Source organism: Gymnoscopelus microlampas (genome assembly GCF_963454915.1).
Source record: "Gymnoscopelus microlampas genome assembly, chromosome: 13".
NCBI lineage: Eukaryota > Metazoa > Chordata > Actinopteri > Myctophiformes > Myctophidae > Gymnoscopelus > Gymnoscopelus microlampas.
This window is the reverse complement of record NC_139950.1, coordinates 25663332-25687332: the sequence shown is the minus strand read 5'-3', so window position 1 is coordinate 25687332 and position 24001 is coordinate 25663332. Positions and strand designations below refer to the sequence as shown.

The following is a 24001-nucleotide window of genomic DNA, read 5'->3' as shown; positions in this document are numbered from 1 at the left end:
ATGTAATGAATTGATACAGCAAATAGAACCAACACACCACTAACTCATCACCAGTGGTGGAAAAAGCACTTTTTACTTAAGGAGAGTCAATTGAAAACACAGATCAGTTCAGTCTGTGCATTAAAAACACAGTTCAGTTCGGTGTGCAGTGGCCACAGGCCACTGCACACAAAATTAGGAACAGTTTAAACACTTTAGCCCTATTTTGTTTTTTGGCTGATTCACAAGCTTACTGCGACACCTTGTGAGTTTGTAGATTTGCAATTTTGTCAAAAAAAGTGGCTCAATGGCACATAAGAGGACATAGTGATGTTGAAGGTAATTTAAAATAATGACAGTAGAAGACAAGACAATTTAGTTTTGTTATAGTTTATTGATGAATAATACATATTTTTTGCATTTCTCATCCAGAGAACATATGTGCACTTTAATAAATTAATCTGAAGTAAATAAGAACGTTAACATTAAGGCCCGTTGTGTAATAAATTATTGTAAGAGCAGAGAGAACATAAGCTATAAGTACGTAGCCATACAAAGTCTGTGGCCAAAGCAATGAGAGTGAACTCAAACTAAAGGGTGCACTGAAAAATCCTGAGCATTAATTTAACTCTGTGTACAAATCGAGCCATTTGATTCAATTTTGTACAATCTCAGAGTTAAATTAATTCTGAGGATTTCAAATGTAAAATAAAGTACTTTTTCCTCAGAAGTCCAACCGTAGGCTACAATATATTCCAGGTCAGCCCAATGGGGGGAAAAATACGTGTTTCTTTAATTGCAAGAAAGGCACAAGTAAGCAATTTACATCCTAGCCTTTATCCCACTGAATAATGTATACCTAACTCTGGCCTTTAGTTTAAATAGTGACAAAAATATAATAGATCTTTTTGCAATAATTGATTTTCAAAGACACAGTATAGTGATTATTCCATCTTGTGAAGGGCTCATTGCGTGGGTGGAATTATGGTATCAAAGCATATAATGTAACATTGACATGTCTCCTTCAAAACAATCCAAGGCACACTATAGGTTTCATTGCAATTGAGACCTGACTTTGTCCTATCATTATGTTATTGCCATTGGTGTTCGAGCCAGGTTTAATGGCTGTAACAACCTATATTGAGTGAAAAAAATTGGTGTAGAAGGAAAACATGAGGGGCCAAGGATAGACCCCAGAGGGACTCCAGTCAATGGAGAGAGGGTTTAAATGGTTAATGTGGCTATCAAGTCAAGGTTGACCTAATCCTTTCCATTTATTCTAAATATGATATATTTATCAATCTATAATATTGTATAAATATCATATCGCCATGTAAAATATAGGCATTTTAAGCTTGCACAATGCGTATACAGTTTGTTTTGGATGGTTTTGAAGAAGACTTGCACTTCATCATGTTCGATTGAGACCATATTCCAGACATGCAATGAGCTCTTCACAAGATGGAATAAACACAGTACACCTGATGTATTCATGTGATCACCACAAAGACCCAGCAGCACTTCTACACCACGGTCTTCAACCACAGTACACTGTAAAATCCTGAGTGTTCATTTAACTCGGAAAGTGTACAAATGTAACCATTTGGTTACATTTGTACAGTTGTACAGTTAAACGGATAAACTAACACTGAGGAATTTACTGTGCACAGGGATTTTGCCCTATGTGACTTAGCTAGAAGGTAATTGATGGTAATTAATGGTCTTGGTGGGCCTATGCCATTTCCTTGTTCCATTGCATGTTTAGCCAAATGTTATAACTTATAACAAAGCTGATTCCGCTGGGAAACACATTTCACAATTACAGGTTCCTCGAAGTCACCAAAACAACTGTGTTAATAATGTTAAACTTTTATCATCAGCACTGCTTGTGCATGGGATATAGCTAAATCTATCTATGATTTATTGTGATTTGTTAAAGGATAATGCATGTTATACTCTATACTAGCATGTTAAGCAACGCAGTTATTCACTTTTTAAAATAAAAAAGAACATAAATTCAGTGGATTTGTTTCTACTTTCATTTTTAACACATTAAAATACATTTTAAGACCAATGTGACGGCCAAAGCCTCAAGCACAACAATGTGCAGGAAAATAAACAATAAAATGGTTGACACAGTTTGGTGCATATTTCAGGAGCAGCTGTCTGTGGTCAAGCTAGGTGGCAATAAAAGTGTTTCTACCACATGTGGCATAATGCACATGATGGCATTCACAACATTCAACAGACCTGTTGCTTTACATAAAAAACAAACACTGTAACCTTCCATGTTGATAACATTAAACTACTTTGTTCATTGCTATGGGCTATATCTCCTCTGATAGGTGGTAGTGGTGGAGGAGGTAGTATGCATCCAAAATCCTGACCAGGTAATTGACATTAAAATATGGGACAGTTACAAAAAAAAAACTCTCTCCTCCCCCAATGGTTGAACACTGTAGCCACCTAGTGAAAGTGCATGTACAAAACTAACATCTCCATGGTTAAACCCTTTGGTGAGCTGATCCTATTTGTAGCTATAGCAAAATATGCAAAATTAAGAGATTTCATTAAGTGATTATAACATGTTGAGCCTTTGCATACTTGCGTAAAGAGACTGCAACAGTTTGTGTAGTCAAATTTGCAATCGGGGAGGATAATACTCTTCTTTCTTTTCTGTTCCTTCTCCCTTCTGTTTAAAGAAACTTCCTGTGCTGCACATTGGACCATTTGCATAAACACTATAAGCCTTGTGGGTTGACATCCTTCATATCAGACTTTACAGATCAGTCAACCAGTGCAAGGCACACCCAGAAATTCTGCTTCAGAGCTGGAACAAAGTTGGGAGTTTGATATTGACACTCTGTTGCTTACATTAAAAGCCTTTTTACATGTTTTACTGCAACCGTTTTGGCATTCTAAACTTATGTTCCTAACTTATACAACTTCTGCCAAAGTGTCTGTCATAGTTAATTGTTATGAACAATTTATGAATGGGAAAAAAAGCATTTTGACATGGATGGACATAATCAGCAGAAGCATTACAGCTGAATTTATACTCTGTTAGGCTTTATAGTCCCAAACTGGATGTGTGTTACACAGACAAGAAGTGAAAGATATCAGTCCATTAGCCTTACTTGCTTAATGCACTCGACCCGTATAGCACCCAATAAATAGATAGGGTTTGTCATTTTATTTTAAACACAGAAAGATTAATTCAATTATAATTCAATTAATTCTAATGAGATAAAAGTCATGTTCAGTAGGGCAGGTTTTGTTCATATCTCCAAATCACCACTTAGAATTTTGGAGGTTACATGCAGAAAGACATTCAGGGTGGCCACTGACAATTCTTTGATTGCTTTTGACTCAACTTAAAATACTGCAACACACTTAGGCATGCGTGTGTTTCATGCTTGGCGTACAAAATGCCTTCTGTAACTCTGCATTCACTCTGCATTCAAGCTGCCACCAAGCAACCACATTGTTACTACTGTCCAATGGCCGACGGGCTAGCTGACAGCTGGCTGAATTGCCATGTACCCACGGTAGTATGTGATTGTTGTGTGTTGATGAACGAGGTAACTGTGTAGCCAACATCAACTGAAGCCTGATGTATAATTTGTTGTGAACCAGTGTCACACCAATGTAACAGACTCTGAGCATTAAAGGGACACTTCACCCATTTTCAACCGTATCTTCATATAACTGGTCCTCAATAATGCTCATTATAAGATGGAACCATTTCTGTCCACTAGCAGGGCGACACATTGTGAGCTTGTAGATCTGCTATGTTTTGGTGCACGACACAGGGATATAAGTATAAATCAAAACAGACCAGTTTCCCTGGTCACAGAGCATTCTGGTGACTTGTAATGCATGGCAAGGGTTAGAACTTTAGCTTTGTTCTTTTTTTCTGTTCTTCTTCGATCACCCTTCCCTCACCCTTCAATCAGGTCTCATGCAATATTCTTCTCTCTCTATCTCTCTTTTTTTTGTGGGGGGGGGGGTGTCCATGCAATTATATATATGACAGTGTCTTAGTGATGACAGACATCGATTTATGTGAGCAAAATGTCTTCAACATTCAAGTGAAGGATGTCTCTGAAAACAAGCACTTGTTTGTTTGAAAAACAAATAAACCAAGTCATTTTGTGTCACAGTCTTGACTGGGACTGTCCTGCAGGTCCTTTACAGAGTGGTCAGTCATGGATTGTGGTTCGTAAATGTTTGCATGAATGTGCGTGTTTTTTTGTTTGCAAAAGTATGAGTGTGTGTGTGTGTGTGTGTGTGTGTGTGTGTTGTGTGAATATGAGAATGTGTACCTGTATGTGTATTTTAGAGGGCTATGTCAACTCAATGTGTGGCGGTTGACTGAGGGACTCCACACTGCCTACAGCAGTGGGCTGACTGCTTGTGGACCCCTCTTCCTCTGTCCGCAGGAGGTCTGAGGAGCTTGTGGAGGGCTCTGAGGGAAGAGACAGTAAGTTGGCTCCCTGGCTCAGGAAGCTGAAATGCTCGTCCGGTGGTCCCAGCTTGCACTCGCCGATGAAGAGTTCCGCCTCGCCCCAGTCGTTGATGTCGTCATGAGCGCTGCCACGGGGGCCGGCGCTGCCCTGGCTACTGCTACTGTTACTGAGTGCAGAGGACAGGGTCGGGACATGGGCGGGTGAAGGCAGGCTGAGGTTGTGCGCAGAAACCGATTTACCTCGATTGCATCCCCAGTCCGAGGGACTCTTGTCTGACTCTGGACTGGAGGAGAGCAACAGCATGGGGTTGACTTCCAGGCTCAGATGCCTCCGCCACATACTCTTGTCTTTCAGGTCAGGTGTCCCCCTTCCCCTCAGCAGCACCGTTCCTGGAGCAGGGTTCGTCTCAGTGACACCCGATTCCTGGTCGTCATCAACGTTGGACTCCAGCACCACGGAGGGGCAGAGGGCTCGCTCTTCCTCCCCTTCGTCGTCATCGGCCCCGGCATCCTCTAGGCTGGGGTTCGAGCCAGGGCGACGAGGACGCCCGGGGTGCATCAGCGGGGGCAGCTGGAGGGTGAACCCTCCCGTGGAGGCAGGTGGGGGAGGGAAGTCGGGGAAGTGAGCTCTCTTGGAGGTGCTATTGGGAGTTGTAAGGGTGGGGTACGGGCTATCGGGCGGGAGGAGGGGTGATGGGGTGAGGGAAGCCGTGGAGGGAGGGTAGGATGGGGGTGCAGAATCCGGGGGGAGGTCATCGTCGGTGGAAGCCAGAATGAGACGCAGACCCCTGGGGCCTCCTCCACCGATGGGCTCACCTTGTTGGGGGGAGAGCATGGAGGTCTGGTAGTCAGAGTTACGGTGTTGGAGGTGGTTATCATACTCAAACAGAGGTAAAGTGGACAGAGTGAGAGCTGAGGGGCCTTTCTGGAGGACTTGGCGATACACCTCCAGCAAAGAGTCCAACTTTGACTCTATTGAAGTTACCTGGAGAAGAGAGAGAAGGGAGGGGGTGTCAACATGAATGTGCGAGTAGAGACGGACATGAACTGCTATTATATTACAGGACTATCTTAAGGTGGTTGCAGAGTAGACTGTACGGCTTTGGCCACGTTAATTACATATTAATTACATGTGTGATTATTTGCCTTGTAAGACTTTGCGGGTTGAATTAAGTCTACTATCACTTTGTGTGATGTGGAAGCTGTGACGTATGCCAGGCAATGTTTTTCCTCAAGTAAACAACAAAAAAGGAGGACGATTTGGACGCAGTACTGAACTGGCAACATGGATCGGCATTTCTCCAGATGGAGATGGTTAGATCTCCAGATCACGGAACTCTATGCACAGAGACAAGTGGATAGTGATTGATTCCCAGTGCCAGTGGTTTTTGACTTCCCACTCAGTTCATCACTCCCGCTGGTCCTCGACGATACGCAAAGATGATCGGTCGGGCGGTTCTCGGAATACGCTGGTGACACACACGTACACACATATGTATGAAAGCATGCAGAGGTTTTACAGATTTATAGTAGGATTCCACTCACCTGTCTCTCTACCTTACACACTCGTCCCAGCATGCTCATGTCTTCAAGTGCGTCTCCGTCAGACTGGAGCTTGTCCCTCATTTTCTTATCAGTGGGAATCTGTCCTTTACCAAGGATCTGGTCCACCCTGAGTCACACGTACGCGTGTGCATACAAGCACACACGCACACGCACACGCACACACACACACACACACACACACACACACACACACACACACACACACACACACACACACACATAGTGTCATCGTCTAATTATATTACACTGTGTCCAGAAACCCCAGGTTGGTTTGAGGGTATTCCAAACCAGGTAACAACAGACCTAAGGCTAGATAAATAATGTTACTGTTAGGGTTAGTGAGACACAATACAATTAATACCACTGCTGTTGAAACCCTGGAACTCCAAAAAGACTATAATGTCCATGATTGCAAGGTGATGCATTTTGGAAATATGATTTGGATACAACTGGTCATCTGGGACAACCTTTGTCATTTAAATGATGCTTTTCCAACTCTCTAGTATATGACATTATATCTGATAAGTAATGTATTTGACAGCAAGACAAAACCATGGCAAAGCTTAACTGTCCCACCTTACCTGATGTACCAATTCACTTTCTACATACGTAAATACATATATATATATGAAAATATGTTACAGGTTTTGAGAGGGTTCATGGGCAAAGTGTTCATGAAACCCCCCTCAACCATGCAGGTACCATGATCCTATACAAGAAAACTTGACCAATACTGGAGTTACAAGGTTTTGTTTAAAACAGCAGTGATATACAAAAAGGTACTGCAAAATTAACTACTTGTTAACCCACAGCTATGGCATGTTGTTAGCATATCAAATGAATCACACGCACACACGCACACACACACACACACACACACACACACACACACACACACACACACACACACACACACACACACACACACACACACGCACACGCACGCACAAATCAGTCACATTGGATCGACATGCATACCATATTGTCAGTCTCCGCTTTGACTAGATGCCGTGTTAGATTTAGGCCACTGGCCCAATGGCTCTTTTTATAGCCGATATGCCACATCTAACATGCAACGATCTCCAAGAAAGGCTCACTATTTAGCACAGTCCTTCCACCACACAATAATGTTTGCTTTATCCATCACCTCACACACAGCAAACAACTCTTCTACTGCACACCAGTTAGTTCTGCTAAGAGCAAAGCCAAAGCCCCCTAAATATCAGGTACAGAATGGAATTGGGGTAAACGTTACTAACTGGGGTGGGGGGGGGGGCTAACTGGGGTCTAAATCAGTGGTTCTCAACCTTTTCTGGATCAGGGCCCACTTGAAAATCTTGAAAGTGTTCGCGGGCCGTGTGCATTTTCATAGCATGCTTATTTTAATGATCAATCAATTGATTGTTCTGGCTTTGATGAATTGAACTAACATACAGTCTATGTATAAATTCCTATTGGTTGGTATAATAGTGAAAGATACTTTTACAAGGTAAGAAATAACAAAACCACCATGACATTCTTTTGCATATACCTTTTTAAAATATTATATTTTATATTATCAATAAAATCTTAATGTTTTGCCAATTTTTGGGGGCCCACTTGCAGTATCCTCACGGCCCACCAATGGGGCCCCGGTGCACAGGTTGAGAATCACTGGTCTAAATGAAAGGAATCCAAATAACCCAGTGCAAGAGGGCTTCCTCCTGTTGTTGTGGTTGTAATAATATTGCAGAGCAGGAGAAGACGCGTTCCTGGATCTGCCGTTCAGGCTGGGCCCTGGGCCCACTCCACTGGCCGCTCTGTGTAGGAGAGACACTGCGTCAGGTATAACACACACACGCACGCACGCACGCACGCACACACACAAATACTGCCATACAAACGGACCATGCAGAAAGGCACAATGTAGGTGTCTATGCATGTGCAGTGCAATGCACACCACGCAGAGACAGCCTGAAGTTTTAATAACACAGAAATACAGTCACACACATACGTGCACGACACTATAAGTGCATGTACTGTAGCTTTTCTCAAAATGAAATGAACACATGGCCTTAATTAACACATATGCACTCTCACCATATTACACTCAGACGCGAACACTAAACCTATTCCACGCTGCTCGGTCGCAAGCAGCACTACGAACACAGCATCCACAACGCTAGCATCACTGACAGCTTCCCGACAGCTACAGGTACAACTTCGAAGGAGACCGAAACTACTATGAATGCTGACTAATAGCTTACATTCAATACACCGTCTAGCCCAGTGATATTCAACTGGCGGCCCAGTTTTGAGTGCATATCATCCATAATATGCCATCCATTTGTAGCTATTTCTGAGTTAGCTGTTGTCCATTACACCAAAGAAAGAATTCTCCTTCTGCATCCATTAGATTTTGAGTAGATTGTGTCCATCTTCCATCTGCTACATCTTCTGTAGATTTGACACAGTATGTAGCGTCCTGGGCTGACCCATTTTTATGGATCACTCTCAACTGATGGTTCTTGAAACACATCATAAGAGCTTGTGCTCTTATCAGCCGGGTGCTCAAAAACATAACAAAAGTAAAAACCTTTCCTTCATACGAACATGTAAACACTTTCACCATGCCAGCCTGCCTTTACCACTCTTCTCACAAAGATGCTTCCATGCCAGCCAGGGACCCTTGCACAAAACGCACTGAAATATCTACTTCCTATTTTCTCAATATCCAAATCAAAGCCTGTGCATTATAAAGAACTGGCACAGAAATCATTCTATCAAACATCAAAAGGGATAAATGCAGTATGAAGCAGGCCCTAATAAGTTACCATAATGGTCATAATATGACCATTGTTGTGTCCTATAGCACACAACAAACGGCCATACATTGACCACAAACACGGTCTTGTGGCCCTCGACTTCAAGTCATTTTACAATTGTGGCCCCCTGCCTAATCTAGCTAAATACCACTGATCTAGCCCATCACACTCAATTCCAGTGGGGTTTCAACGTGTCCTGGGAACACAGATTAGGTTAGTTAACTTGCATTCACTTGGTGTCCCAGGTCTAAATTAATCAGCCCTGACACCTAGGCTCCCAGGCCGTTTGATAATATTGGTTCAACTGACACACGCGAACAAGCATTTTATACAAATGTTTGCATTTTATCTTACAGGCTCTAGACAATAAATAGAAACCTAGCTTTTTACGCAAAGTAAAGTACAGTATGGTATCTCTGGCATGTTTCAGGGCCCCAGTCTAGCTAGCAGTCTTCTAAATCATTCAGGGCTCCCCCTTACTGCGCCCCCTTTTCATGACTAGTAAGCACGAGTGCTTCAGGCTGTCGCACTCTGTAGTACAGCGGTGCACCTTGCCGAAAATAACAGTTTTTCAAGCTAACAACGAGACACATTGCCACTGATTTTCAAGCTAACCTAAAAATCTTTACTTTTCGGCAAGCGCCACTATCGTATTATGGAATATAAATTAGGCATTAGTCTACTTCACAGTAACCTACAATGAAAGCCAATAGTAAGAAAATTACACTATATAATTTGTAAACAGACTAAATTCCAACTACAGCAAATGAGGTCATTAAGGAGCTCATATGTACGCCTGTCATATAGTTTACCATATGAAAAACATAGCCATTGTTATACTATAAGCATTTGTCAGATTTGAAGTTTGAACTTCCAATCATCACAACAGCATGGTCAGATATACGATAATGCATGCTGTAACAGGATGTGGTTTTGTGAAGAGAGACGTTTGTATTATTTTGCAAACTAAAAATATGTTTGTGTTATAAAAGGCTATAATACTTAATACTTTCTAACACATACTACAAATCCGTTAAAACACTTCCACATAGCACTACACGTAACAGAGACACATCAAAGTCCAGTTCAAACCAAATATCTGTGATGAGATGCGATGGAACTGCCGAATCCTTGCGAAAGAATCAAAAGACATGATCGTAAACGCAAAAACTGAATGCAGTTTGATCTGAACTGTCCTTCATGTTCGCATCTATGAATCAAAATAGCTTTGAACTCCTTAATGACCTTTAGACAGGGTTGTGGCATACTGTACAATCCTCAGTGTTCATTTAACTTGACCTTTACCGATCCATTTTTACACTGCGTTAAATTAGCATTGAGGACTCATCTACTATGCAGATTGAAATTAGCTACGGCCAAACCTGGATCAAACTGTATTTTGCTAATATCTTTGGCTTTGTTTTAACCTGCTGGGAGTAGGCTACCAGATAGGTGTTGGCTGTTAACATGTTAAGCGAGACACAGCGTTAATCAACAAAATGCAGAGCAATTGTATCTGTGCTGCATAAAACCAACATTCACCTTCAAAAATACTGTTTGACCCAGGTCAGGCTACATTATCAAGGTGCATTTGGTTATGTTAGTTGGGAGGGGGTAGCAGGCGGATGGAGCATGACGGGGTTGGGTCTAACCCCGCTGTGGAGTGCTTCCTTCGGGCCTGGCTGTAATATAAATGCAGGGAAGGGGAGGAAAAGGTCTTGGCTCGGCTGATCAGGGGCCTCTGGGGAGGACCCACAATGGAGTCCAGTCTGAGAGAGAGAGGACACACATAAACTGAGTGAGAGAGAGACATGTACACAGTGAAATCCTCAGCGTTACTTTAACTCTGAAAGTGTACAAATGTAACTAAATGAACCTGTAAGGGACCCATAGATGAGACCTTTTCCACCCCGCTGGTTACATTTGCTCTCTCTCAGAGTTAAAATTGCAGCATACTGTATAGCCACTGTAGAAGTTAGCCCGTTGTGTGTTGGGGTGTGTATATAGGCCTACTACATACAGCACAAACATTGGCAATTAACTGCTTCACAGTAGAAATCTTTATAAAAATGAATCTCTGTTTTCCAATGAGAATAGTTTACAGTTTTCATTGAGTTCCTTGTGAATTACCTGAAAAATAATTAATTACTTGTGGCTAACAATTAATGATCCAAATGTGGGACAAAACTCCCGAGCTGAGTGTGCTCTAAGAGAAGGACAGACGGGTGCAGACTCTCAGCAAACAGTCTATAGATACAGTCCTCACAAGGTATTTATTCTTAGATTTTTTTTATTTACCGCAGCAGTCTCTGACAAACGGACGTGTTTTGGCTACTCAGGCCTTTATCAGCGTTTGGGCCGCCTAGGCGGATGTGACCTATATATAGCTTTTTTTGCAGTAATTAATTACCATATGCAATCACATTACAATACACAATAGTGTATATAGTGCACTGCAAGCATGAAATGGAATCTAAACATTAAGGAGGGTAATACACAAAAAAATTAGTACTTCTCAAATTACAAACCCACGAAAAGAGTGCAGTCAGTTATAGGCTACTATACAAAACCTTTTTGTATTTTTGTAATAATAAGTAATAGTTAGGTATAGACCAAAAATGCATAAAAATGGGACTTTATATGATGGCCACTTGTGAGGGCAAGGTAGATGAGTGTGTGTGTGTGTGTGTGTGTGTGTGTGTGTGTGTGTGTGTGTGTGTGTGTGTGTGTGTGTGTGTGTGTGTGTGTGTGTGTGTGTGTGTGTGTGTGTGTGTGTGTGTCCTAACCTGGTCTGAAGACTCTTGATGCGACAGAGCATGTCCAGGTGTCCAGCAGAGTACTGCTCTATGACATCCTTTACATCGTACGGGCGCAACGTCTCCTTAAACTTCTTCTTAGCAACGTGAAACTTCATGATTCTACACACAGAGAGAGAGAGAGAGAGAGAGAGAGAGAGAGAGAGAGAGAGAGAGAGAGAGAGAGAGAGAGAGAGAGAGGAAGGAAGACAGTAATCTCTTGTTAAAACCAGTTTTGCCATAGTGTGTGATTACTGGAAACAACCACTAGAGGGAGATAAAGGCTTTAGTAAACCCACACACACATCAATTAGGACATGTGTTTTTAGATCAAACTCAAAGCAATCATTATTTAACCATCTTCAAGGGGTATGTTATGGGAGACCACACCTCTTACCCAAACAATAACAAACCTTAACCCAATAAGACCAGGAAACACTTTAACCATTATCTTATACTTTGGCTATAAAAAAATAGCACCAAGTGCCATGTATGCTACAGCTTGTAGATCTGCTAAAAAGAATAATCAACGTGAAAACGTTTTCAAATCTTTCAATATATATATTTTTTTAAAGTGCACATTTGTAACTCAAATCTTTGCTTCTGGGGGATTCTACAAATGTCTTCTAAATCAGTTTTCTGAAAAAAAGTAGGCTATGTTGCTATAATCAATTTCTCAAACTTTTTCATGTCAAGGACCCCCAAAATTATATGTATTTGGCCGCGGACCCCCATCTCAAAATATATTCTTCCAGGGACCGCCCAGAAGCAAAGATTTTAGTTAAAAATGTTCGCTTTAAAAATATATACAAATTCAAAGATTTGAAAACATTTTCACGATTTTTCCAAAATAGCAGATCTACAAGCTCATAGCGCAGCACTCTGTGTCGCGCTATGAGCTTGTATATATGCTATTTTTTGAATAGCCAAAGGAATCTAAAAATGACACACAGATGCGTTCCCGGTCTTAATGGGTTAAACCCACTATTTAGCAACTACACCTGGAACCCCTCCGGCTCTGTACTGCACAAACAGAACAACCGCTGGGTGAATAATATTGATACTGGTAAGAGGATCCACCCAGTTAGGCTCACTCCGGCTCCCTAATGGCTCCCACCCTGCTCCAGTTGCCCGATTTCCTCACTGTCGACGTGGAAACAACAGCGGACAGAGTAGCCGATGCAATAACAGTCCCCGGCCGGGGAATCAAACCCGACACCCTGGGAAAGGCAGGGGCACCCATGGGGGCTCCTGCTTGCCCAGGGAGGAGGCCTGCTGGGTGGGCACACTGGCTAGGCTTACTGGGGGAGGAGAGAGGAAGCAACAGCCATAGGGAATGGGTGAAGTGGCCTTTAGGGGTTAAATAGGCAGGGCTGAGGTCAGGGTGAGATTATTATTGTTGCGTCCCATACAGAAAGACATATTGACGTGGTAAAAAAAAACACATTACAGCTTAATGGAGAAGTTGTATTTTTATTGGCAAAATATATTAAAAATAGTCTTCCAGGGTTCAAATAATGATTATTTGGCAAGTAGTTTTAGTGTTCTAGTTTGCAATGTGTGTTGATGTTATTTGAGGGGGTTAGGAAACAAAGATGGTTTGGACACAGGTTCTCACACGATTGAAGTAAGCTGGCATAATAACCAGTTGAGAGGCCAGTGATGTAAAACACTCTGCACACACGCACGCACAAGCACACATATATCATGTTCACATGGTGTGTGTGTGCGGGTGTTCATCTTTCTTTCCTTATTTCCATGCTCTACTGCTGTGAGGGTTTAGACTATTTAAGAGTCATGCCTTAAGCGTTTTCAGCAAGGGGTCTGGTGTGTGTGTGTGTGTGTGTGTGTGTGTGTGTGTGTGTGTGTGTGTGTGTGTGTGTGTGTGTGTGTGTGTGTGTGTGTGTGTGTGTGTGTGTGTGTGTGTGTGTGTGTGTGTGTTTTCTGGGTCCCACTGATTCCTTTTCAATGTTTCTTCTTCATGTATTTCTCAAACTAAACCCATGTCCGTCACAGCAGGGGGATCTGATCTGGTATTGACTCTTTAACATCATACTATCTCTGCGTGAAAAGAACACCTCTGCCAGCGGGAGGGGAAGATCATTTTAACCACTTATGTTGTTGAGCGGAGTCCCTCAGGGCTCTATGCTAGTGAATGTTCTGTTTTCGCTGTACATTGAATATCTTAGCTGAAAAACAAAACAAATAGACAAACAATTTTCTGTAAATACGAATGCAGGGGTTTAAGTGGTTAACATGTCTCAAAAACCACCAACAAACACGGGGGTGTTTCACAAGTAAAGAATGTACTTGAACGCATGAGAGAATACTGTACATCCCTGGCGTAAAACATATGCATGCGATGGATACGTGCATCAAATACGTAAGCAGAAGGCTTGCTTCCTGCCATAAGTTTACAATATCCCCGCTATGACACTGACATGTTGTACCATTTCCCCATGGTCTTCCAAGCCATTCTCCACTGTGTACCGTGTGTGTGTGTGTGTGTGTGTGTGTGTGTGTGTGTGTGTGTGTGTGTGTGTGTGTGCGCGTGCATGCGTGTGTGAGAGAGAGAGAGAGAGAGAGAGAGAGAGAGAGAGAGAGAGTGTGTGTGTGTGTGTGTGTGTGAGAGAGAGAGAGAGGGAGAGAGAGAGTGTGCATGCGTGCGTGCGTGCGTGCGTGCGTGCGTGCGTGCGTGCGTGCGTGCGTGCGTGTGTGTACTAGGCTGATAGGAATAGCAGAATGTACAGCAGATGAATGAAAAGACACAGAGCCTGGTGTTTTATGGAGTGTCAGGCCTTATGCCTAATTTATACTCGCCGGAAATAGCATTGTAATGTGACGCGTTACGAGTGTATAAATCAGGCATTAGGCCAGCTTAAAGTGTGTACAAGAGTGCATAGGTGAAATATGTAGAACTCTGCGCATTCTAATGACTGGAAACAGGTGCTCTTCAGGCATTTGGCCCTGTCGTACCTGAAAGCACCTCCATACCCCCACCCCACCCCCCATACCACAACGGGCATCCAGCCCCCGACCCCCATACCATAAGTTATAACAACCCCCCATATCCCCAAACACCCACCCCCCATACCGCCATAAGCTCATATCCCACCCCCATGTCAAAATTGTGGAGGAAGAGGTAACAGTATTTCAATGTCACACTCCCCCCCCTACTATTCCAACATGGCAGCAGTTCCCCTATAACCAAGGACAAGCAACTCTCCAAGACAGTCCTCAAACGTCACACTCACCTGACAGCTCTGATGACCCCCTTGAGAGAATTTGAAAGGTCTTCCACGGTGACATCACAATGGCAACCTCTCTCATCAAAGGAATCCTCCGTGGTCATGGCTGTGTCCGCTGGGAGACAGACAGGGCAAGTGACGCGTTAACAAATGTTCCCCCCCGCAGAAAATCACTTGCAGTCTCGAAAGACATAAAACACATTTTGCGTACAGTGTGTAGCCATTTCTCGGCAAGAATCTCTGAGAATGTTTTAAAAGTGATACATTTTTGGCTTTTAAGGTGTGAGAATTTATGTGCCGCTTTGGACAGCTTTGGACAGTTGTCTTGAGGAATGGGTAAGGCTCTGCCAGGCCAGCTCACACACTGTAATCTGGAGCTTTGGCCCTGTTCGTTTAAGAGTTTAATGAGCGCTCTGGGCCCTATTTTGCGCTGCGTCTTATGCCGTATGACTCATCTTTCTTTTTTTTCTTTTTTTCAAAACCTTTTAAAATAGTAAAAATAGCCGATATTCAGCGACACGTTGTGAGCTTGTAGATCTACTATTTTCACTAATTTAAAAGGTTTTTCAAAACAAGGGCCATCTGGATTCTGTTGAGGGTGAGAGAGCAGAGCATACATCCTCAGTACAGCCAATAATTAGAGAGAGAGAGAGAGAGAGAGAGAGAGAGAGAGAGAGAGAGAGAGAGAGAGAGAGAGAGAGAGATTAAAATTAATTATGTCAGACAGACAGAGACAGAGATAATATGACGGAAAGAGAGTGCGACAGAGCGAAAACGACTGAGACAAGGAGAGAGAGAGAGTGAGAGAGAGGAGAAAGCATTGTTCATGCCGTGGTCTGATCCACTTCTCATGTAGTGGGCTGGAGAACATGACATAAAAACTGACAATGGACAATCACAGCAGCAGGCAGGCAGGCAGGCAGGCAGGCACGCACGCACGCACGCACGCACGCACGCGCGCACAACACTGCAGCTCACCGTCGGGGGCGGTGCGGGTTTGGCTCTTCAGGCGCAGCGAGGGCCTGAAGCGCGTGCGGTCGTTGAAGCTCCAGCTCTTCTGCACCTTGGCGGGGCCCCCACCTGTGGTCACATCGGCCCCAGCCCCACCTGACCCCATGCCGCTCCCGGCTTCGTTGCCAGGGGAACAGCGTGGCTGGCGGTCGTTGACGGAAGTCTGCCGGCTCTTCATGCTCTGACCGCGCGGGCTTGCCATGCGCACACGCTCCTTAAAGCTGAGCTTCTGACTGGAGGGAGAGAGACAGACAGAGAGACAGAGAGACAGTGCGGGGAGCAAGAGAGACAGAGGAGGAGAGGAGGGAATCGACAGAGAGGCAAAAAGAGTGGTGGAGAGGTGGAAGTAAGGACAGATTGAGGAGCAAGAGAGAGGAAGAGAGACCGGGATAGGGAGAGTGGGCGAGGAAGAATGGGAGACACAAGAGGAGAGAGTGCAGGACAGAAGAGAGAGAAGATGCGAAGCAAAGAGAGCAAAAGAAGGTAGGGAGTGTAGAATGGTGGTCATATCAGGACAGAACAGACAGACAGACACATGCAGGGAGAGAGACAGAGAGAGAGAGAGAGATCACAGAGAGACAAATGAAGAAAGAATAAGGAATAAATAAGGAATGAAGAGAGCAGGAAGAGGTTGAAAGAGACAGAGGAGGGGTCAGGATGGGGTTGGTAGAGATGGAGACAAAACAAAGACAGAGAGAGAGTTAAAGGAAGAAAGAGGTTGTCAACACCTATTTCCCCTCAGAGAGGGTGAAGAGTTCAGTGCACAGACACAACTCTCTGCTTTTTCCTTCGGCCCAAACATCATCCATCCATCTGTCATGCTCCAAAACTCAAACCCGCGACCCAGCAGCACTTCACTCTTCTATTCCAACCAGGACAGACAATTTCTGTAACGCCAGCCACCACGCAAACACCGCTTAGAGCCTTATTTACTGTATGCTTTGGCGCGAAAATGTCACATGATGAAAACAAAACAAAGTTGAAAATACATCGTTTTTTTTTGGTGTGACCGTTTTTCACCGAAGCATGCATTATAGCAGGGGTCGGCAACAGGCGGCCCGCGGGCCGAAATTGGCCCCCCAGAAATAATATCTGGCCCGTGAGATAATTTTGAAAAAAAAAAAAAAAAAAAAAAAAAATGTTTTGATTTTTTTTTGGGGGGAGGGATTTTATTTTTATACAGTATCAGACCGATATCTATTATATCCAAATACAGAAAGATACAGTATGAATGATTTACAGAAAAGTGTTATAAAAAAAGTATTAAAAATTAATGTTAAAATAATTATAAATACTTATTTCATAGAACCTGAACCCACTTTTGAAATCATGCACTCATAAACACGATGCATTTTAAAGGATTTATAAAATTTTATAGCTAGATTAGAGGAAAATGAAGAAGAAAAAAAAAATCTCCAGAAAAATCGCCTGTGCTGATATTTAAACCGGAAAAAATGTTGATTTATATTGGTCAAACAGAACCGAATTAGACCCAAATTAGACCCGAATTAGACCGAGTTAGACCCGAATTAGACCCGAAAAATTTTGCGTTGTGCACGCGGGGAGGCCCGGCCCGCGATGGAATGTCTGGGAGTGATATTGGCCCTAGGCTTATCTCAGTTGCCTACCCCTGCATTATAGGCTTTAGACTGGAGAGGCCAACACTGCATGCTCGTCAATCTAGAGGTAGAGGTAACGTAAAGTAACTTAATCTGGGAGAGAAATTGGGTTGCAGATTACAGATATACATAAATACCATGGTGGATTTAGCATGAAAATGTTGTGCACAAATCTCAAGTTTGCATTGCAAGATCAATGATATAGCCTGATTAGCGCTTGATAAATTCAATAGGAAAATGGGCTGTAAACTAATTAGTACAGCTATCCAGGTATGAGGTTATAGATTTGTTAATGACTAAATATGCAAAATAATGCTGGACTAATGATGAAAACAGGAATGTTTATTTGGTGGATGAAAGCTTATTTAATTCCCTGGAGCTAGATATTATTTATTATATTACATAATGTGCTTCGTAGTTTATTCATAAAGCACTTTTTAAAACTAGGTTGCAAAGTACTATCTGGAGAACAATTTTTTTAAGATGACACTTGGGGATATCCACTATAAATAGCCTTGCAGAATATGGGAAAACTCAAATTCAAACTCTAGTTTTGACTCTTGTATGAATTCTATTTCCAGTTTCCAATGTGTAGTTGTGATTGATCGCTTCAGTAAAAGAGACCGATTTGATGTCATTTATGTCACCATGCAAGTAGATAAACATGCAATGCAGCAGACCAGTCAGATATGAGGGGATGACATGCAGCAGATGAAAAGCAGTGATGGACCTTAGTTTGGGTATATCATCTAACTCTGAGAGTGTACAAATGTAAATGCAAATGGTTACATTTGTACACTCCCAGAGTTACAAAAGGATAAAAGAACACTGAGGATTTTACTGAGTATAACATCAGGCATCAATCAAAGTAAGACGCGGGTCAAAAGTATTACATATTATACTGTATGATTAAAGCAACAATATTGGGGGAACTTGCCCAAAACAATCATGTAAGACATCATATTCATTATTACTTATTACTTTCTATTTTGAAATGAAAAAGCTCCGGATATTCAGTACCCTGCATGTCAGGGTACTTAGTGCAGTAAAAAAAAAACGGTTTTGTGGGGGTCGACATAGTTTAAATAACAATTGGACAAATCATTAATTCACAAATACTGTATGACAGTGGTGTATTCCTCTATTTTCTGTAAAGAGGTGGCAAATGGCATTATGGGACAGAAGTGAGAGAGATCAAAGATCAGGTAAGCGTTGTCTTGGATGAGGTCATGCAAAGAGTCATGCGAAAAAGGCCACTGGATTGACAGCTAATTTGGATCAAGGATTTATAAGACTGGCACTGGAAACAAATCATATATAATGCCTAATTTATACTATGTAGTATGATGCTGGAAATAGAGGATCTAGAATTGATCTAGAATTGTGAGCCTATAGGTCATATGACGGAGTATGAATCGGCCTTAACACTGAAACTGAATCAATGCATATTGGGTGGGGGGGGGGCTTACAGTAGGTTGGCTGAACTCAACCCATTGAGATGCTAATTTTCCTATTTAAAATTTTTGTTTGTTTACATGTGTTTTCTGTGGAACTGAGTGGGTTTTCAGCTAAATTAAAAAAATAGCAATTCTCATACAGTAGCTGTAAAACAGCTCAGTTCTCAAAGAAAGCGGGCTCCGATATGTCCTCTGCTCTATCTGTCTCACCGGAATGTGGAAAATCTCGATGATTGTGCTACATGCTTGTTGACCAAAATTACACATTACATCGAATAGCCACATTTTAGCACGTAAGTTTCCTCTCCCATATGAAGAGAGAGGAAGAGAACATTTTAATATTAAATATTCGCCAAATGACACGCCCCAAAACGCCAGGTTGTATGTGGTTTATGTGATATTGTCCCATTCACAGGTGGACAAGCAGACAGGCAGCAATAGGTTCTCTCAGACACACATACAGGAAGCAAGGTACAGGAGGGAAGGATGGAGGGGGAGGAGGGGGTATGCCTCTTCCAGGTTGCTCTCATCTTTCTCCATGCTTTGGCACGGGACGGGTCACGGGACAGACAATGCGGTTAGTTTGGTCATTCCCACAGGTCATATGACTGAAGCCTAATTTATACTCTGTTGTATGACAGTGTTACACTCTGAAAATAGCAGACCTACAAGCTCACAACGCGTTGCACACGTAACACCATCATACGACTAAGTATAAATCAGGCATTAGGACACAAAGGATGCTGGGTATTGAGTGGTGGGGTGGGGGGTTACCTCCTATATTTCCAAAAGATATACCTTCGGAAGAGCCTCCTATTTCTACGACCCTTACTAGAGCGAAGGAAGGAAGAAGGGATGGATGGACCAATGGAGGAGTAGTCAGGGGAACAGAGGAAATAAGGAGGAGAAAGAGGTTAACAGAGAAAGAGGGAGGACAGATATTTTCTTTTCTTTGGTTAAAACCCTTGGGGTTAAATTAACTATTAGAATTTCTCAGTGTGAATAATGTGAAATTCAAGGGTTTACATTGGCCTATAGGATGGAAAGGATGGAGTTAGGCTGAATTACACGGACACGGACACACACGCTCTCTGGCGTTCTGGCTACGCCACTGCTATGCGCTCTGGCGCACACTCGCACACACACACATCATCACCTCCCATCCTGGTGCACACACATACACACAGACCAGTCACAAGGCTCAAGTCTCAACAAACTCCCAATTAAGTCCTTGTTATCCTCTATATCTTAATTCTAATTGCCAATATCCCTCAGCATAGTCCCTGTTTTATTGCTTTGCGTGCATCTTTTGCTTTTGCTCGCTGCGTTTACAAGTCTACTTCTACAAAACCCAGCGCCAGTTAACCACTGGACTGACTACAACAGTGTCTATTTAACTCTGAGAGTGCAAAAATTGGTTCATTTTTACACTCTCCGAGTTAAATAGACACTCAGAACATTGTAGCGTGCACCTACCGTGGAGCAGCCGCCAGTAAAAGTGTAATTGGTTAGCCACAATAGAGGTTCCTTAGAAAGCACAAACATGATTAAACAGGTTGGAGAGTCCAATTAGGCATTGTGGGAATTTGGAATGAATATGAGGACATGAGGATGCGCCGGGTTTCTAATTAAAATGTATTTTAGTCTGCATAGGACGAGTGTAACAGTGTGTGTTAATCTCAAAGTTTGAATAATAAGTGTGCCTGCGTTTGTGTCTTAGCGTTTGTGTCAAAATTTGCTTGAACATGCAATGACATACTGTTCATGCATGTGTACGAGTGTACAGTTTGTGAGTATGGGAGTGTTATGCCATGTCTGTGTGTGTGTGTGTGTGTGTGTGTGCGTGCGTGCGTGCGTGCGTGCGTGCGTGCGTCTGGCAGTATTAAATCTAAATGCCTGAAAAGTTGTTGGCAAAACATAAGGCCAACAACCATTGCCAAAGAAGCACTACACTGTAAAACCAATAACATACTAACATAATTAAACTCACAAATCTCTCTGTACCACACACACGCATCCACTCATGCACGTACATACGCGCGCACACACACACACACACACACACACACACACACACACACACACACACACACACACACACACACACACACACACACACACACACACACCACACCACACCACACCACGCCACACACACACACACACACACACACACACACACACACACACACACACACAAATATACTCACTCTTACTACCACTGCCTTCTTATGAGTGTCTCTCTCTCCCCTCTCTCCCATTCGCTCTGAATCCCCCTTTCCCTTTCTCTCTCTTTCTCTTTCTTTCTCTCTCTCTCTCCATTTTGCCGTTTTACCCTCTGCATCATCATTCTTTCCTCATTATTTTTTTTCCTCTGTCTCTTGTCTGTCTCTTAACCTTGTCTGTCCCCTGCCCTCTCCATCTCTTTCTCTCTCCATCTTTCTATTTCTCTCTCTCCGTCTATCTCTTGAGTCTCTCCTGCTCTATTCCTCTCTCCCTCTCCCACTCACTCATCCTTTCTTCTTTCCATCTTCTCCCTTGTCTTTACCTTCCCCTCACTCTGTCTTTCCCTCTCTCTCTCCCTCCCTCCCTATCTCCCTCTCTCTCTCCCTCCTTCTTTCTCTCTCTCTCTCTCTTTGACTTGTTTGATGAGTTACATAAATACCAACCGAATGGAAAAAGTGCGTCATGGTGCACAGACATGGTACAGGCTCCTGTCTGCACGCGGGCGCACACACACACACACACACACACACACACACACACACACACACACACACACACACACACACACACACACACACACACACACACACACACACACACACACACACACACACACTCACAGATTCATCCCTCACATACACAGACAGAGAGATGAGCCATGCTCTTGTTGTATCAGTCAAGTGCACCGAGATAGAGGTGAAGAGATAAAGTATCTCTTCAACACGAGGTTCCAGTTTGTACAAGTGTCGCCGTTTTGACTGTAACGCTACACACAGAATAACAGAATCATTATTCAGAATGTTCCTTTAACTCTGAGTATTAAACCACATTTAAACGTAATGAATTCGCACAGTGGTCAGTAGGAGAAAGCTGTGTGCTTCATGCATTGTCTATGACGGTGGTTCTCAACCTTTTCTGGATCAGAGCCCAATTGAAAATCTTTTTTAATAAAAAAGTTTATCCCACGATTTATGTAAGCCTTTTTTTCTGAATTGAAAATCTTAAAAGCGTTCTCGGCCCACCCATCTGATCACTTAAGTGTTAAGTGGTCAGATGGGTGGGGCGCGTGCATTTTTAGAGCCTGTTTATTTTAATAATCACTCAATTGATTGTGTTCTGGCTTGGATCAATTGAACCAACGTATAATTTAAGTTCCTGTTTATCCGTATAACAATAACCTTTTTTAAACATTGTTTTTTGAAATATTAATGCTATTCTATCATTCAAATCTTAGTGTTTGTCAGTTATTTTGGGGGACCACTTGCAATACCCCGGCCCAGAGGTTGAGAATCGCTGGTCTATGGCGATGAGTGATCTTGCTGTGGCAGGAGGCAGAGCCAGCAAAAAGCGGTGTGAAACAGTTGAGGAAAGTTTTGTGGCACCCTATCAGAATCTCACTGTGGTCTGAACTCCTCCTGTGGTCTTCACATACACTCCGTTATCACTGTGTAAGGTGTGTGTGCGTGTGTGTGTGTGTGTGTGTGTGTGTGTGTGTGTGTGTGTGTGTGTGTGCGTGCGTGTGTCTAAGAAGAGATGGAGAGAGAGAGATATTAATATTTATATTATAATATATATATAATATATAATATATATTTATAATATATTCAAAGCAGTGCATGGTGGTGTGTGTCAACGGCCTGAGAGTGAAAGTGTCCCACTTGATTAAACTGGAAGAGACACTGAAGTGCATTTATATATCTGCACGTCATAAAGCTCAGTTCCTAGGCATAATTATAGAGAAATACAGCGTCCAATATACAACATGACATCTCATCTGGAGGATGGAGGAGGTGGGCAGGCAGCTTAATTTGATTATTGGCATTTGGTTATTCAGTCCAATCTGCTCGATTCCTCTGGACTCGAATCTAATCCTCGCCTCGTCGCTCGGAGGAGGGACTAAGGTGCACGTGGAGGACGTGAGTGTGGAAGTTATAGTATTGGAATTTGGTTAGAGAGAGAGAGACAGAGATACAGAGGGAGAGAGAGAGAGAGAGAGAGAGAGAGAGAGAGAGAGAGAGAGAGAGAGAGAGAGAGAGAGAGAGAGAGACACACACACACAGACAGGCAGACAGACAGACAGAGACAGAGAGAGTGAGAAAGATATTGAGGGGAGAGGTATGGGTTACAAACCTGTATGTCGTCTCTCCCTGTTCTTTCCTTCAGGTGTTAGTGGATGTAGAGGAGACAAAGGGAGAGAGATCAGTTTTCTGTCAGATTCTACAACATTCCACTAACAGGGAAGGCAGCAGCAGCAGCAGCAGCAGCGGGCAGAGCAGAGCAGGCCACGTAACGTCACTTACAGCAGAATGCCAGAGAGATGTTTGCAGGGACAGCACTAGCATGCACCAAGATAAGCCATGCAAGGTTAGGCTATCATGAAGCATTGGCTGGCAGCAGGAAAAAGGCAAAGAGACAGATGTGGTTGCCTATACCATGTAACATGTGTGTGTGTGTGTGTGTGTGTGTGTGTGTGTGTGTGTGTGTGTGTGTGTGTGTGTGTGTGTGTGTGTGTGTGTGTGTGTGTGTGTGTGTGTGTGTGTGTGTGTGTGTGTGTGTGTGTGTGTGTGTGTGTGTGTGTGTGTGTGTGTGTGTGTGTGTGTGTGTGTGTGTTATTGAATAAAGAAGATGAAAGATTCTGAATGTATTTGCTACCAAGCAGGACACAAAGATGGCAAAGGCGCACAGTATAGATGTACTATGTGATGGACGACAGGATGTTCTAAATGTACCGGTAGAATTCTTTTTGTGTGTTTTTTTCATGTCCCCGTGTAGCTTAGAGGGAATGTTGGACTAATAATGAAGTGAATGGTGGTGCACCGGTGCCATCG

The 24001-nt window shown here is 43.0% G+C and overlaps 1 protein-coding gene across 1 annotated transcript in view; it reads right to left on the bottom strand.

The window, feature by feature from the left end:
* Window positions 1–426: 426 nt before the first annotated feature.
* Window positions 427–24001, bottom strand: part of kcnq5a (potassium voltage-gated channel, KQT-like subfamily, member 5a) — a 125597-nt gene continuing 102022 nt past the window's right edge. Inside the window, exons 9-16 of the mRNA XM_084076692.1 lie at window positions 23304–23330; window positions 15839–16104; window positions 14867–14975; window positions 11604–11735; window positions 10470–10586; window positions 7696–7812; window positions 5993–6119; window positions 427–5432 (exon numbers count right to left, since the gene is read on the bottom strand). Coding sequence (XP_083932818.1) covers window positions 4326–5432; window positions 5993–6119; window positions 7696–7812; window positions 10470–10586; window positions 11604–11735; window positions 14867–14975; window positions 15839–16104; window positions 23304–23330 — 2002 coding nt within the window. The 3' untranslated portion in view covers window positions 427–4325. The remainder of the gene's footprint in view (window positions 5433–5992; window positions 6120–7695; window positions 7813–10469; window positions 10587–11603; window positions 11736–14866; window positions 14976–15838; window positions 16105–23303; window positions 23331–24001) is intronic.